This window comes from Xiphophorus hellerii, chromosome 3 (genome assembly GCF_003331165.1).
Source record: "Xiphophorus hellerii strain 12219 chromosome 3, Xiphophorus_hellerii-4.1, whole genome shotgun sequence".
NCBI classification, from domain to species: domain Eukaryota; kingdom Metazoa; phylum Chordata; class Actinopteri; order Cyprinodontiformes; family Poeciliidae; genus Xiphophorus; species Xiphophorus hellerii.
In genome coordinates, this window is record NC_045674.1 from 18817629 (window position 1) to 18833130 (window position 15502).

General features: G+C 37.5%; 4 protein-coding genes across 5 annotated transcripts; 3 read left to right on the forward strand and 1 right to left on the reverse strand.

Annotated features, from left to right (window-relative positions):
• The first annotated feature begins 71 nt into the window (after positions 1–71).
• Positions 72–6146, forward strand: LOC116717113 (uncharacterized). Its single transcript, XM_032558234.1, has 8 exons — positions 72–222; positions 4241–4522; positions 4599–4886; positions 4962–5243; positions 5328–5588; positions 5671–5787; positions 5881–5906; positions 6000–6146. The coding sequence occupies exons 1-8, from the start codon at positions 150–152 to the stop codon at positions 6111–6113; spliced, it is 1443 nt and encodes a 480-aa protein (XP_032414125.1). The 5' UTR covers positions 72–149; the 3' UTR covers positions 6114–6146.
• On the reverse strand, positions 6142–8472 carry LOC116717117 (uncharacterized). The gene is made up of 8 exons (XM_032558239.1): positions 8290–8472; positions 7817–8128; positions 7457–7732; positions 7304–7360; positions 7059–7211; positions 6879–6923; positions 6679–6741; positions 6142–6596 (listed from the first exon to the last, which is right to left on the reverse strand). The coding sequence occupies exons 1-7, from the start codon at positions 8354–8356 to the stop codon at positions 6689–6691; spliced, it is 963 nt and encodes a 320-aa protein (XP_032414130.1). The 5' UTR covers positions 8357–8472; the 3' UTR covers positions 6142–6596; positions 6679–6688.
• A 702-nt stretch (positions 8473–9174) lies between these two features.
• LOC116717120 (allograft inflammatory factor 1-like) lies at positions 9175–11099 on the forward strand. 2 transcript variants are annotated; one of them, XM_032558241.1, is made up of 6 exons: positions 9175–9292; positions 9434–9495; positions 9579–9645; positions 9736–9777; positions 9929–10094; positions 10697–11099. In XM_032558241.1, the coding sequence occupies exons 1-6, from the start codon at positions 9274–9276 to the stop codon at positions 10782–10784; spliced, it is 444 nt and encodes a 147-aa protein (XP_032414132.1). In that variant the 5' UTR covers positions 9175–9273; the 3' UTR covers positions 10785–11099. The 2 variants fall into 2 exon arrangements, with proteins under 2 accessions (XP_032414132.1, XP_032414133.1); XM_032558242.1 differs by having other exon boundaries at positions 9188–9292; positions 9434–9498; positions 9582–9645.
• Positions 11100–11180: 81 nt separating this feature from the next.
• LOC116717118 (casein kinase II subunit beta-like) lies at positions 11181–14322 on the forward strand. The gene is made up of 7 exons (XM_032558240.1): positions 11181–11290; positions 11581–11656; positions 13201–13303; positions 13386–13501; positions 13590–13665; positions 13748–13937; positions 14046–14322. Exons 2-7 carry the CDS (start codon positions 11585–11587, stop codon positions 14134–14136), a joined length of 648 nt encoding a protein of 215 aa, XP_032414131.1. The 5' UTR covers positions 11181–11290; positions 11581–11584; the 3' UTR covers positions 14137–14322.
• Positions 14323–15502: the final 1180 nt, after the last annotated feature.

The window sequence follows — 15502 nt, forward strand, 5'->3', positions numbered from 1 at the left end:
TCATGAAACGCATTCAGTTTTGCATTGAAGTAATATCCTGTCATGTGGTGCCAAAAATACTTCCTGAAGAGGCATTTTAAGAAACAGTTGCCCTTACAGAACTTGGTCATATTTGTGAAGCATTTACACAAGACTCTTATGAAAGAAGAATGAATTTCCAGCCTTTGATTGGACTGTATCTCATATCTCCTCTATGGGCATCGCTGGCACTTTATTCATCAGGTAGGTGCAACACTTCTATTATATATAATCAGCTCATCTGGGTTGTATCCAGTGATGACATAGTTACTTTGAAAAAGTAACTTTAATTGGATTTCTGATTACTCCTTGAAAAAGTAACTTAGTTAGATTACTTGATTTGGAAAGTAACTAAGTTACATTAAATGTAATTTTTTAGTTACTTTCAGCAGCTGCTGACAACAGCACTCTGCCCTCTGTGAAAATTACATTGAGCTTTGCCAAAACTTAATTGCAAGTTATTTTATAATGGTAACATCAACAAGGTATCTCCACTTATAAGGTTGAACTGAAGGGGAGATTGTTTAATCTCCCCTTCAGCTTTAGTAATTTGTGTGTAAAAGCATTTTCTGGAAAACTCTCAATTGGATTTTAGACCCCTTTCTCTCCCTCGCCCCAGCCTCCATGTTCTGTGTTACGGCCCTGCGTTTGGTGTCAGAGCGCAGCGCACAGCGCTCCTCCTGCGGCTCCATAACTCAGATGTCCCGCTGCACAGATTGGTGACACTCTTAATATTAATAATTATAATGGAGTTAAGTCGCACAACTTTATGGACTCGTTCATTCGTGGCTGTTTTCACGTTTTTTGCGCTGTTCATATCAGTCTCGATGTTTGCAGTTTTCTGGAGCACAACGAGAGGCTCGACGTCATTCACAGCAAATATACTAACTTAACATTAACAAAGACACTGGATGGATCATCCGGGAAATGATGGACTAAAACTAACTGGATGTCAGACAAATTCTGGGGTTTATGTCTGCTTATTTCCAAGCCCAAAAAGCGCAGCCCGCGACTCATTAAATTTGCAAGCGACTTTAGAAAGAAAACAACAAGCCCAAAGCCGCTTATATTAAACGGAATTGGCGACCGAAACTCAAAATTATGAGGGGCCGTTTAGGACAAAATTTACGTTTTGTCTCTCACACACTACCAAAAACTCTCGCATACTCCAAAAAAGTAGCCACGCACACTCCAAAAAATTACGTTTTGTCTCTCACACACTACCAAAAACTCTCGCATACTCCAAAAAAGTAGCCACGCACACTCCAAAAAATTACGTTTTGTCTCTCACACACTACCAAAAACTCTCGCATACTCCAAAAAAGTAGCCACGCACACTCCAAAAAATTACGTTTTGTCCCTCACACACTACCAAAAACTCACGCATACTCCAAAAAAATAGCCTCGCATACTCAAAAAAATTACGTTTTGTCTCTCACACACTACCAAAAACTCTCGCATACTCAAAAAAATTACATTTTGTCTCTCACACACTACCAAAAACTCACGCATACTCAAAAAAATAGCCACGCACACTCAAAAATTACTCACGCACATTCAAAAAATACTCAAATTGCGTATACACACACTACTAAAATGTCACACACACACACACAAACGTTAACTTTCTCGCTCACATACACTACTATCAGCTCGCTCACATACACACAAACGTTAACTTTCTCGCTCACATACACTACTACCAGCTCGCGCACATACACTACTACCAGCTCGCGCACATACACACAAACGTTAACTTTCTCGCTCACATACACTACTACCAGCTCGCGCACATACACTACTACCAGCTCGCGCACATACACCCAAACGTTAACTTTCTCGCACACATACACTGCTAACAGCTCGCACACACACAGACGTTTATCTCTCACATACACAAGACTAAAGTTGAACACACACACAGTACTAAGACTCGTTTTATGTATGTGTGAGAGCGAGACTTTTTATGAATGTGTGAGAGCGACACTCTTTATGAATGTGTGAGAGCGACACTCTTTTTGAATGTGTGAGAGCGAGACTCTTTTTGAATGTGTGAGAGCGACACTCTTTTTGAATGTGTGAGAGTTGTCACGGAAGAGGCGGGGCATAATTTTTGGATCAAACTGCGCATGCGTAGATCCTAAACTATAAGTTTCGATTGTTGACTCACTGTATGTTCTATTACTTAGTATATTTGTGCTTTTAAATATATATAGAACGTTTAACTTTCTTGTAGATTAAATGTGCTATAGAAATAAATGAATCTGATTGATTGATTAAAAATAGCAAAATTGCTGTAGTACAATCTGTCCACTGGGTGCCAGATTGTAGCACTGCGGGCAGTCGTTGAATCGTTTAATGCGCCTGTCAAAGTGCTGGTTGCCTCCGGAGAAGATAGAATGGTGTTTAAAATGGCAGCTGCCTGACCAATTCTCTCTCGTTTCGAATTAGAGTTAGCCATGTTCGGTATAGCAAACTCTTTCTTCTTCGGCACTAGTTGGCGCCGGTTAATAATTCCTGTAATACTGGCACCCAGTGGACAGATTGTACTACAGCAATTTTGCTATTTTTAATCAATCAATCAGATTCATTTATTTCTATAGCACATTTAATCTACAAGAAAGTTAAACGTTCTATATATATTTAAAAGCACAAATATACTAAGTAATAGAACATACAGTGAGTCAACAATCGAAACTTATAGTTTAGGATCTACGCATGCGCAGTTTGATCCAAAAATTATGCCCCGCCTCTTCCGTGACAACTCTCACACATTCATAAAGAGTGTCGCTCTCACACATACATAAAACGAGTCTTAGTACTGTGTGTGTGTTCAACTTTAGTCTTGTGTATGTGAGAGATAAACGTCTGTGTGTGTGCGAGCTGTTAGCAGTGTATGTGTGCGAGAAAGTTAACGTTTGTGAATGTGCGAGCTGTTAGTACAGTGTATGTGAGCGAGCTGATAGTAGTGTATGTGAGCGAGAAAGTTAACGTTTGTGTGTGTGTGTGTGACATTTTAGTAGTGTGTGTATACGCAATTTGAGTATTTTTTGAATGTGCGTGAGTAATTTTTGAGTGTGCGTGGCTATTTTTTTGAGTATGCGTGAGTTTTTGGTAGTGTATGAGAGACAAAATGTAATTTTTTTGAGTATGCGAGAGTTTTTGGTAGTGTGTGAGAGACAAAACGTAATTTTTTGGAGTGTGCGTGGCTACTTTTTTGGAGTATGCGAGAGTTTTTGGTAGTGTGTGAGAGACAAAACGTAATTTTTTGGAGTGTGCGTGGCTACTTTTTTGGAGTATGCGAGAGTTTTTGGTAGTGTGTGAGAGACAAAACGTAATTTTTTGGAGTGTGCGTGGCTACTTTTTTGGAGTATGCGAGAGTTTTTGGTAGTGTGTGAGAGACAAAACGTAATTTTTTGGAGTATGCGAGGCTATTTTTTTGGAGTATGCGAGAGTTTTTGGTAGTGTGTGAGAGACAAAACGTAATTTTTTGGAGTGTGCGTGGCTACTTTTTTGGAGTATGCGAGAGTTTTTGGTAGTGTGTGAGAGACAAAACGTAAATTTTGTCCTAAACGGCCCCTCATACAAAATAGTTCCTTTTCAACAACAAAAAGCGCACCTCCCTCTATTGAGTCTGTCGCTGCTGACACTGTCGCATAGAAACTGCGGTTACTCTCCAAGAGGCGTAGAGGAAATAAAATTAAATTACAAAAGAAAATAGTAACGCACAGTAAAGCAAAGTGGTTTCAATAAGTAACTGTAGACTGACTACTGCATTTGAAATAGAAAAGCGTTAGATTACTCGTTACTGAAAAAAGTGGTCCGACATCACTGGTTGTATCAAGTACTTAAGGAATTATTTACCTTAAAATTATTGAGCTTAACATTTGTAAGGTAATTTGCTTTTCCTTACAAATTTTAAAATGTGTGTAAGCAGAAAAAGCATCCAGTACAGTACCATGTGCTGGATGCTCTCTCTGTATTCTGTCATGGATTGCATTGAAAAGCCTCCTAAAGGTCAATCAGCGTAGTCCGGTTTTCATTTCTTTAATTGTGATTTACTTGTTAATTATCCAACACAGAAACAGAGAATCACTGGGCATCACTTTGCAAGTGAATATAGATTGGATTATCACAGATACTTCAATACCAACTTTGAAAAAAATCCTCAAGACTTATTTATATTTTTAGGCTTAATGCATTTTTTTATTATTACAAACAGATCCTGTGCTGCAGTTTGCTATGGCAGGAGACAGAGCTACCTTGAAATGTAGTTTACCTTCTATTGGATCCTGCTCTTCAGTAAACTGGACAGTCACGGGTTTAATATGGGATAAATATGAGGTGGTTGCAGCTGGAAAAGTGACACATTTAAACGAAAACAAGTATCGTCTGCTAAAGGATTGCTCACTGGAGATCTCTCAGATGGAGCGTGATGATGCCAAGCTGTACACTTGTGAAAGTGGAGCGCTAAATTCAAGTGTTTCCCTTCGGTTTCTTGACAGTAAGTAGGACTGTTGTCCATAAAATTCTTAAAGTGAATATTGAATGACAGATTAATTTTGTTTTTTATTCAACAGTTGCTGAGAACAAACCTCCAGCAGAGGGCATCATAGAACTTCACTGTTCGTTCAGTAAATCTACAGGATTTGGCCTCTGTAAAAACGACACAAACATACATATCATCTGGACAACTGAGGATGATGTTCCAATAACTGGTAATAGATTTAGATTTGAAAATCCATCTGTTTGCTTCTCAAAACTCATCATTACCAGGAAACTGACCGACCATCACAGAATATGGAAATGTCAAATAACCCAAAATGGTGAGGTTAAAGCCTCTGGCAAGTACAGGACAACAGTAAGAGGTAATGATCTGCAATAAGAAATTCAAACTGTGGTTTAGTATGCACAAAGGCTGAGCTTTGCTCTCTTTCCTGTAGATGGGCTGGAGGAAGTGTTCACTGCTGTTGGTGAGTCAGTGTCGCTTCTATGCAGAAACACTTCCTCTCCCAGACTTGGAGACAGAATAGAGTGGACACTGAATAACAAAATGCTCAGTGATCTGGTACCTGAGAATGGCCAAACAAATGTATGTCATGTGAACAAAGACTCATCCTTAGTAATCAGCAAACTGACTCCTCTTCATGCTGGTGATTACCAGTGTATGGGCTCCACTGAAGAGCAAAGAGTGTTGCACAAAATTAGGGTACACACCCTTGATGGTAAGTGAGAAAAATAATCTAAAAGAAATTCAGACTTTGAGAGCTATATAAAAGTTTCTTCTGACATTTTTTTCTATGTTACAGTTGCAGCAAATACACAACCAGTAAGAGGAAATCTCTCTTTGATCTGTGTGCTTACTTGTGTTGAAAAATGTGAAGAAAACTTAAATTTAACTTGGTCTGGAAGCAACCAAGAGCGTTGGCAAGGCAGACTATTTAATGTTAACAACACATTGATCAATGAGCTTCTTCTCCCGGTTTGGCCAGTTAGCTCTGATGCAATAACCTGCTCTGTGTACAGAGAAGGTTCAAAGATGGCGTCAAAAAGTTTGAGCTCTGTTAAACGTACGTATGCAGCATTACTTTTCTGTTAATGTAATCTTGTTTAAGCAGAAACAAAAAAGAAATAAGACTATATTCTCTTCAGCTATGCAGACTCTGGCATGGTTAGGTCTCCCTCTTGGCGTTTTATTATGTGCAGCAGCAGGAGGAGTTTTTATTCACTGGAAGAGGAAGCGCAACAAGGATTTGCATACTGAATCTGGTAGAGGAACCCGTCATCTAAACTTTCACTTTTTGATCATGTGTACTAAATGTGTACCAAATGTCACAACTGATGTCTTCTCTCTTTCTGCAGCTGATGAACTGTCAGTCATCTCAATGGTAAAAAGAATAAGCATAGATATCAACATTTCCATTTGATTTGTGTTGGTCTGATATATCCCAGTATGCTAATGTCAGTGTTCTTTTTACCAGAATCATCTTTATGATGTCGTTCAGTATGAGGAAGTACAGCAACCGGGACAGCTAAAAAGAGAAGTTGCCACCACTGATGATGGCTTCTACAATTTATTACAACCTGTCAACTAAAGTTAAATAAACACTGCTCTGTCTTCACTTAAATGCTGAATTAATTTTATTTGCCAACACAGAAAACAAGATTTGCAAAATAAAATACACAAGAGAAGATCACATGCACACTTGGGAAATAAAGCCTATTGAAATACAACAATGTAGCACACATTTCACTTGAAGAATATAGATAATTTGAAATAAACTGACTGGAAACTTTGTTAGCCACTCCTGTGCACTTGTGTTAACACAAATAATGAATCACCCAATTTCATTGTAGCAGCTCACTGCATTTAGCCATTTAGACATGGTGACAACAATATACTGAAGGTTAAACCAACAGGGGGGTAAAGGAATAAAGTGATTCTGTGATGCTGAATGTGGCATGTTTCCTGGTGCCAGGCAGGCTGGTCTTATTTTTATTTAATTTCATTTTTTTGAGGGAATAGAGAAAGATCTTCAGTGTTCTCTGTGAGTAGCCAGAACATTTCTAGATTTGAACTGCAACAAAAATGGGGATATTGGAATATTTGTATGAATATTCAATACTGAAGCATTAGAGTCATCATTGTAATATACTTACAGGTGAGTCCTTAGACATTCTCCTCTAGGAATGCATACAAGCTGTTGATTCGATTTTTAGTATCTGTGTGTTACATAAACATTTCTCAATGTCATGAAAAATGACTCTTTAGTTTTAAGGCAAGAAAGTAGGAATAATGAGGTACAGTTTAAATATTTGATTAAAGAAAAGTGGCAACAAAATCATAATTTTACTCTCACCTGGTGAACATGGAAGACTCACATTTTCATAAACATCTGCAGACTCTATAAAGCGGAATTATTCACAAGTGAAGAAAAGGGAAAAGGCAAAAAATTATATATATATATATATATATATATATATATATATATATATATATATATATATATAACCATACAAAACAGAGAAAGAGAGCCCACCTGCAGATTTCCTCTGAGTTTTGTATCTCTTGTAAATAAACACTCCTGTTAGTGCTGCAAGTGTGAAAATCGAGGTCATGGTCAGGACTACAACCAGAATAGAGGTTTCACTTCCTTTTGTCCTGTTGGTCTCCGAAACAATGTTAAGAGATCCTGGCAAAGACATAAAGATGAAGCCATTTCAACACCTCAATAAAAAGAGACAGCTGTTATAGTGTATATGGAAAATTAAACATAAAACACACCTTGGCGAGTTTCTGTAAATGCAGATCTTGGAATCATGGTAGTCATGGACACAGTTTCTGCTTAATCAAACAAAAAAGCAAAGAAATAGTAACAATTACCTAATATACAACATTATTGGAAGTAATACTGAAGAGATCTGTTTAAGATCAGACCTTGATGACCCCGAAAACGTAGATTGATCTTTGAGCAGCGCCGACTTTGCCCAAGTATATAATCACACTTGTACCAACCGGTGTCACTATCAGACACGGACTTGATTGTCAGGGATATACCCTTCATTTCAATCCTTGGCAAAGTAACAGGCACAGAGTCGCTCCCTTTCATCTTCGCCCATGTGACATTTGAAGGGGCCGTTTCTCCATCCACTGAGCAGTTAAGACTCACATTCTGGCCAGGCTTTGCCACCTCTGGCTTAAGGTTTCTGCAGTCTAAAAAATCAAAGAGGAGCATGTGATCTACCCTGCAGATTGTATAAATTAATCTTTAAAATAAAAAAGACATGAAGATCCTACCTTTCACTTTTAATGATATGTGTGTGACCATAATTTTGTCCCATCCTTTCCAAATTTCAAAGTCGTATGACCCTGCATCTGATCTTTGCGAGGTTTTCAAAAAAACACACGTTTGACCTTTCCTGTTTGCTTCCAAATTCACACGTTTGGCATCCTGGGATTTCTTTGGATACTCAAATATAACTGAAGGGTTCATGGCATCTGTGTTCTTCACCAGTCTCATTCTATAGCAACTGCTTGGATCCGTGATGTTGACGTTTAGACATGACAGAACCACGTCTTCGTCTGTAAAAGCTGACACAGTCTCACCACCTGCGGAGTCAGATTTTAATATAGTCAGTCAGACATTAAATAAAATTACTGTATGTAGTGAATTCCTAAAATGTGTAAACCTACAAAACAGACATAAAATATGTACTGAAATAGAATATTGGCTGATTTAATCCAATAAGAAATACCAACAAGAAACTCACCCCTGCATCTGGGAGGAACTTTTAATACAAACACTAAAAGACAAACCTGAAAATACAAGTGAGCCATTTTCTGTCTAATGCAGCAAGATCATGAGAGGATTAGCTTTTGTACCTTTAGTTTTAAAATAGGATTTACTCAGTTCCTGTGTATAACCTGAAGTGTCATCTTGAAACTAAAGTAAAACGAACACATGACTGTTTCCTATTTTCAATTGAGCAAGAGCGCCATCATCTGGCAAAAATAAAACATCACGGCAATATCGTGATTGACTTGTGGAATGCATCTGAATAAACTATCACATCATCCATCCTTCCATCTAATGTCTGTCCCGGCTTATTGTGCAGGATTGTCGTCCAAGATTATTTTATAATGCTAATTACAAAACCATGTTCAGTTTCACAGAAATTATGCTGGATAAAACATACTTTTAGTAAAGAAATGTCATGTTCCAGCCTACATTTCAAGTAAATTGACTCAATAAAACTTTAATGATATTTGATCGTTCTAATGCCATGTATTTATGCCCGTGTATTAATAAAGTTTTTAGACTAACTGCAAAAACTCTAAATTCTTGGGTTGTTCCTTCCTTTTAGGTATCTGAGTTGCCTCTTCACTGACTAACAACAATCTCCCATGTTTCAACAGCATTGCTTCCTGAAAACAGTTAAAATATGCAAGGTTATTCATTGCATTGTACAGAAGTGAAACATAGCAGTGAGCACACTGTGGGCAGTATGCTGCAGTAACATGAGAAAGAACCAAATAGCACAAGTTTTCTGACCCTGCATGTGGAAAAAGATGTGGAAAAAGATGGGGTAAATGGGAATTCTAGTTTTTGCATCATACATTTGACCTTAGCTCTCTGCTGCCTTAAATGTAATGCAGGAACTTCACCCAGATCTCACTTCCTCTTCAGATACAATTTACAGCCACAGCGATAAAAAACAGTCGCTGTTTTACAGTTTCCCAGCACAGTTCACAAAATGGATAACAATGCTCAAGGTATGCTTGGATTTCTCTTTTAAAGCTTATATTTTAAAGCCAATTCAATTGAAAAAAGCTTGCAATTTGAAATTGATATGGTTTGTTTTTCTTCTCAGAATTCAGCAAATGTTTTGTTGATCACCATTTTGTTTTTAACAGGAGGTAAAGCTTATGGGCATCTTAAGTCTCAACAGGAGGAAAAGCTTAACTCCATAAATGAGGTGAGCTGGAATAACTGTCATATTTGGGTAAAGTAATTTAGCTTCATTGTGTGACCAAACAAATGAACTGATCCCCTTCTCAGGCATTTCTCTCAGATTCAAAGTATGCAGATGAGGAAGATCTGGCAACAAAGCTTGAAATGTTTAAAAGTGAGTTACTTAGAGTAATAAATGTCTTTATTTGCATTTTAATTTCTGGTATAATGTTCTGTAAAACACACTTCCATGTCTTTCTTTTAGAGAAATACATGGAGTTTGATCTCAACGACAAAGGAGACATAGGTAAAAGTGCACCAGACTTCTACATATCAAAAGTATTTTTAGCTAGCGTGAGAAATTTCAACTTGCTCACTCACTCATTTTTAACAGTGTTTTCACAGGCCACTTAAACTTGTCAAATTTATTTCTTATATATGCACACACAATATTTCAGATATGATGGGGTTAAAACGTATGCTGGAAAAACTTGGACTAGCCAAAACTCACTTAGAGCTGAAAAAGATGATGTCAGAGGTAGCTGGAGGCCCATCGAAGGACACAATCAGCTACCACGACTTCCTGAATATGATGCTGGGGAAACGAAATGCAATTCTGAAGCTGTGAGTATATCTGGGTTAACATGAAACTGAAAGGGTAGCTGAGTCTAGATTGATTCATATTAAAGCTTTTGACAATGTTGATGAATGTCTGTCTTTGAAATAAAAAAAATAACAATGGTTTTGTGTTTTGCTATATAATGAGACTAGGAATGGACTGGTAGATTTTCATGTAAGCTCTGAGTAAAGAAATCCGTTGTACAAACACAATGCTTTAAAAGAAGGCTGAATCATAATATGATTGCATGGCTTTTGTTTAAAAGTGCCAACTAACCCTAACTCTTACCCTTAACCAAAACACTTAAAGTTAAAAGTGGATTTTCTTTAGTTTCCACACTATCACTAACCATGTTTTTCATGTTTCCATGTGAAAAATATAGTAGCTCTTGGACCAGCAGCTGACCAGCAGTGTGCTAAAATTAAAGGATTGTGTTTTTATTGACCAGTGTAAACCAGTGTTTACACTTCATTACTCCAATTTTGGAGTAATGACAGTTTTCACTTTCACAGCACTTTTTCTGGCATCTCATTGAAGGAATTTCAGAAAGTACATAGAGTATGATTGAAAATTTTAAGTAATAAGTGTTTCTTCTTCTGCTGCTAAGGATTCTAATGTTTGAAGGAATGGGAAAGGAGCAGGAGCAGAAGGATGTTGGTCCACCTTCACGCAAAACCTTTTCCGACCTTCCCTGAAGTCTTCATTACATCAGGATATGTTTTACCGTTTCCTTTTTTTTCCTTTTTTTTTTAAGAGCCCTTCTGGCCCAACCAAGATGTAAAACGGTGGAAAATTTGACTGAAAAAAATGTAAATTCTTTTAAAAGTTTGGAATGTTGTTGCATAAGTTTGATAATAAAATGAAAATCATATAGCCTAATGTCAAAGTGACTTATAACTGATAACTGATTTTATTATTATTATTTTACTTTAGAAAATATGGGTATCAATATCATTTTTATTTTTTGTTACATCCGGTGTATTGGAATTGTTATTTTATTAAAAAGAGGGAAAATCCGGTGTCGGTGTTTGTTTAAATTCAACGAGTTATAATTCGTTAAATGTTTCCATTTCCTGTTAGCACCTTAGCATAATTAGACTATTAACTTGAAAACCTCAGACACCGGAAGTTGGTCATCGCGGAAGAGAGGAAAAGCTAGCAAAGCCTGCATATTAATATATTATAAGGCACATTTAAACGGGTAAGTGAAGCTCAGTTTATGTTGTAATTTAATAAACTCTCATGTGAAAATACTTTTAACAGAAATACTTATCGAATTATGCACCCTAAGCTACATAGCAACACAATAGCTAGCCAGGTAGCGTGTGTATGAAGAGCTAACGTAAGTTGCGGTGAACGTAAACTATATCGGAGCACATATCCGATAAGTGACGGCGTATCATGTTAGAATGGCTCGTTTTTGAGTTTGTTTTAATGAAAGCTTCTGGTTAGCCGACTGGTGTGGATCTAAAGAGCTCTACTGTTTGCCAGGAGGATGAGCAGTTCGGAGGAGGTGTCCTGGATATCCTGGTTCTGTGGACTCAGAGGAAACGAGCTGTTCTGCGAGGCAAGTTCCACCTTTACTTTGAAAATATGATCAAAGAATGAAAATTAGGAGCTCATTTATAAAGGAATTGCGTCTGTTTACATTTGTTCCTCAACTGAGAGACTTTTAAGTTGGGGTCGGAAACTGTTGGGTCTTAAAATATGTAGTTCTGACACATCTCCAAGAGTATTACGTTAAAAATAAAGTCGGTTTTACTTAACGTTGACTTCTAAATGCTGCCAATTTCATATATCTAGGTTACAAATTGAGAGTGGACAGCTTTTTATAAGCTGAAATTCTGGGGGTAAATCTCCCAATAGTATGTTGTAAAAATAATTAGTTCTGTGCATGTGAAAGACACCTGTGGTGGTTCAAACAATACATAGTCACCATCTTTTGGATCAGTTAGCAGTTTTTTTATTTAAAGTAGAAACCAGAAATTACTGTTAAGGAAGTGTTTTATTTGGCTACTGCGACTTCTTGTGGTTGCAGTGTCTGTGTTAACAAGAACAGATAACCTAAGAGATATAGTAAGTAGAGAGAAACAATATATGTGTATGCACAGGTAGCAATAGTGTAGATATGTACACAGAAAAGTAGTCTACGGTGGTTGTAAAATGTTCATTGTGTTCATCAGAGCCTGGATAAAGAAACTCTCTGTGGCAACTGGTTTTTGCAAATGGCACCGACCTGAAATGTATAGAAGCTCTGATGACCCTCTGTATGGATCTGATTGTTTGTCCTGTTTTGTGGCCGAGACAAACCACACAGTGGTGAATGTGCAGAGGACAGACTGAATAATGGCAGTGAAGAAGATCACCAGCAGTCTAATCATTCTATGAGGCTGCTTTTCTTTAACAGGGACAAAGCTGGGGAATACTGGGGAAACCAAGGAAGAATATGAGCAAAAGGTTTTAACTTCCAACAAGTAGTTTTAGGGTCTTAGACAAGACCCTAAAACTACAACTGCAACCAGAAAAGCAATAGTTAGATTTAGCTCTGAGCATATTCATGTGTGCTCAGAATATCTTCAAAATCCATAAATAACTCCTAATAAGACTCAAAAACCACTGTTGAAAGTTTACTCTAGATCTGCAATGCTGGTAGAGACATACCTCAAAAGATTATATAATTGTTCCAAACGTGGTTCTAGTAGGTATTTACTGTAAAATGCAAATATATTTGGCAAATCAGAAATCCTTTTCAAGTACTTTTGCGAGCACTGTGTTCTCTACTGGAGGACATGGTGGCTTATACCAAACAAACCGGTCAGAGATCATGTATGTAAAAAAACAAAACAAAATAAACAAACAAAAAAAAGACAGAATTAATTTTCCAGGAATTGTTTGTCTGTTCTCAGCATCCATCCAGTTAATCACTGGTTAGACTTGCACATATGCACTTGTACAATCCAATTTCTAATTATAACCCCTTATTTTCTGCCCTGGCAGCTACTGAATAATCTTGTTAGACGCTTCTCTAATGCTTTCACATCAGTGTGTGGCATTATTCCGACTACAGCAACAGTATCTATTCACTGAATGTACTTTGTTGCTGTATTTCAGGTCGATGAAGACTATATTCAGGACAAGTTCAACCTGACAGGACTGAACGAGCAGGTCCCTCATTACCGTCAGGCTTTGGATTTGATTCTCGACCTGGAGCCTGGTGAGAATATAGAGGTGTTGACTTTGGACTAAAAGGAAGAAAAATTATAGTTTTTAACTTCCTGTGTGACTTTTCATAACAGATGAGGAAACTGAAGATAACCAGAATCAGAGCGATTTGATTGAACAGGCAGCTGAGATGCTCTATGGTCTCATACATGCACGATACATTCTCACAAACAGAGGCATCGCACAAATGGTACTGCAGTGCATAATGACTTGCGAGTTTCACTGGCTCTCCAAATCAATCATCAGCAGTCATCTTTAATATTTGTTTCTCTCTTTAGTTGGAAAAATACCAGCAAGGGGACTTTGGCTATTGTCCCAGAGTATACTGCGAGAATCAGCCAATGCTTCCTATTGGTGAGGTGGTCTCTTTCCAAACACTTTCTCTCACACTTTGTCATTGAGCCTTTCCTTACTGTTTGCTTTCTGACTAATCTAGGCTTATCAGATATCCCAGGAGAGGCAATGGTGAAGCTTTACTGCCCTAAGTGTATGGATGTGTACACTCCTAAATCCTCCAGACACCATCACACAGATGGAGCCTACTTCGGCACGGGATTTCCTCACATGTTGTTCATGGTGAACCCAGAGTATCGACCAAAACGACCAGCCAACCAGTTTGTACCAAGGTTCGTTCACGTTTGTAAAGATTTATATTTAATGGTGTGTTTTAAAAAATTGGGAATGGGGTGTTTATTGTATGAACCAGAAGCTAATTTCTGTCGTTTCTTTTTCAGGCTATATGGTTTCAAAATTCACCCAATGGCCTACCAACTCCAGCTTCAGGCCGCATCAAGTTTCAAAAGCCCGGCAAAGACAATTCGCTAGAATCCACCTCTGAAAATGACAATGGACTCAAGCATTATCATTGGACTTGTGTGAAGCAGTGAAGTATATATTCCCAATAAAAAAAGCTTTACAGCTGCCTAAAGTAGTCTTTGTTTGTACTTTTAAACTCAGTCATTTGTTCTAATTTGGGGAATATAACAATAAATACACTTTTGGAAAGTTCAATTTGTGTGGATGTCAGTGGATTGGTATATAGTCTTGGGGATTTTTTTTATAAAGGGATAATCCTATATACCTCTTTGATAGTTCTCCACTAATTTGAAGTGAATTTGCTAAAGTTGTGAAAAACAACTTGGAAATGTACATAGATTTAGTTTTAGCAGTATTTAGATGATTTGTAAAGCTTTTTGCCATAGTTGCGGTACAATTAATAGGAAACAAAAAATTGGACTACACATGTAAGGAACTATATTATATGGGCCCATGCATGCTACTTTTAGTACCAACTGTCTTGATAGTTATAGACACAGAACCTGATGCAATTTCCTCTACAATTGTCACACGTAGTAAAAGTTTTAATCGTTACTAAACAAAATTATTACAGTAACAGTCTTACACTAAAAAAGTACAAAGATTTTAACCCTAATTAATGAGGTTGTAACATGCAGGGAACAATCTGAGCGCTGAGCAATCTCTATATAGTTCTGGATGCTCTTGTATCCTTCCTTCAGCACAGTCAACAGATTCCTTTGAGAATGAAGAGCATACGCAGGGCCTTTGGAAAAGAAAGGGCCCACTGTTCGCATAACTGTGGGCATGTGGTGGTTTTCCAGGTATTTTGTTAAATGCCTCAAATTTGATCACTGCAGTTCCAATTAAAATTCAAGTAGAAGGTAGCAATTGCTGGTAAATAAGTCAAATGGTAGTTTTGGTGCCTTCCTTACCATCAGTGCTTCACTGTGCATTGTGACCAAAAATCTTAACCCTATGTGCAGCCTGGCTTGCTTCAGTTATTTTAAACTACTCAATGATTGGTCTGACTATAAAAATTTGCAAAAGAGAAGCAACTGTCTCAGTTTCCTGACTTGAGACCAATGCTTTTACCTTATGTAAATGGCATGTCCTCTCATCTTTCCCATTTTAAGGAGTGCCTTAAAATGAGTCATATTTGTCGCAGGAAAGCATGAAGTCATGGACTACTAATGAAAAGCTTCAAAACACTTATCGGGGCAAACGAGAGCAATGCTTTGTCATATTTATTAAACAAAAATACTGAAGATATCTAAGATGGTGGTAGTAGGTTTTACATTTCTCTACCAGGAGTACCAATATTTGTGCAAGGACACAATGAACCTTGTTTATTTATTGTCTATGTAGAAACCCATAGTTCACACAAAGCCCAACA

Bases quoted from the DNA above. Each gene is read 5' to 3' on its own strand.
- LOC116717118 (XM_032558240.1), top strand. From the start codon at position 11,585: ATGAGCAGTTCGGAGGAGGTGTCCTGGATATCCTGGTTCTGTGGACTC. The intron at 13,502-13,589 runs GTACTGCAGTGC...TTCTCTCTTTAG, and splicing joins ACAGAGGCATCGCACAAATG to TTGGAAAAATACCAGCAAGG. The intron at 13,938-14,045 runs GTTCGTTCACGT...TTTCTTTTTCAG, and splicing joins GCCAACCAGTTTGTACCAAG to GCTATATGGTTTCAAAATTC.
- LOC116717117 (XM_032558239.1), bottom strand. From the start codon at position 8,356: ATGGCTCACTTGTATTTTCAGGTTTGTCTTTTAGTGTTTGTATTAAAA. The intron at 7,361-7,456 runs GTCTGATCTTAA...TTGATTAAGCAG, and splicing joins ACGTTTTCGGGGTCATCAAG to AAACTGTGTCCATGACTACC. The intron at 6,924-7,058 runs GTGGGCTCTCTT...TCCGCTTTATAG, and splicing joins AACTCAGAGGAAATCTGCAG to AGTCTGCAGATGTTTATGAA.
- LOC116717120 (XM_032558241.1), top strand. The intron at 9,646-9,735 runs GTGAGTTACTTA...TCTTTCTTTTAG, and splicing joins AAAGCTTGAAATGTTTAAAA to AGAAATACATGGAGTTTGAT. The intron at 9,778-9,928 runs GTAAAAGTGCAC...ACAATATTTCAG, and splicing joins CAACGACAAAGGAGACATAG to ATATGATGGGGTTAAAACGT.
- LOC116717113 (XM_032558234.1), top strand. From the start codon at position 150: ATGAATTTCCAGCCTTTGATTGGACTGTATCTCATATCTCCTCTATGG. The intron at 4,887-4,961 runs GTAATGATCTGC...TCTTTCCTGTAG, and splicing joins GTACAGGACAACAGTAAGAG to ATGGGCTGGAGGAAGTGTTC. The intron at 5,788-5,880 runs GTAGAGGAACCC...CTCTTTCTGCAG, and splicing joins GGATTTGCATACTGAATCTG to CTGATGAACTGTCAGTCATC.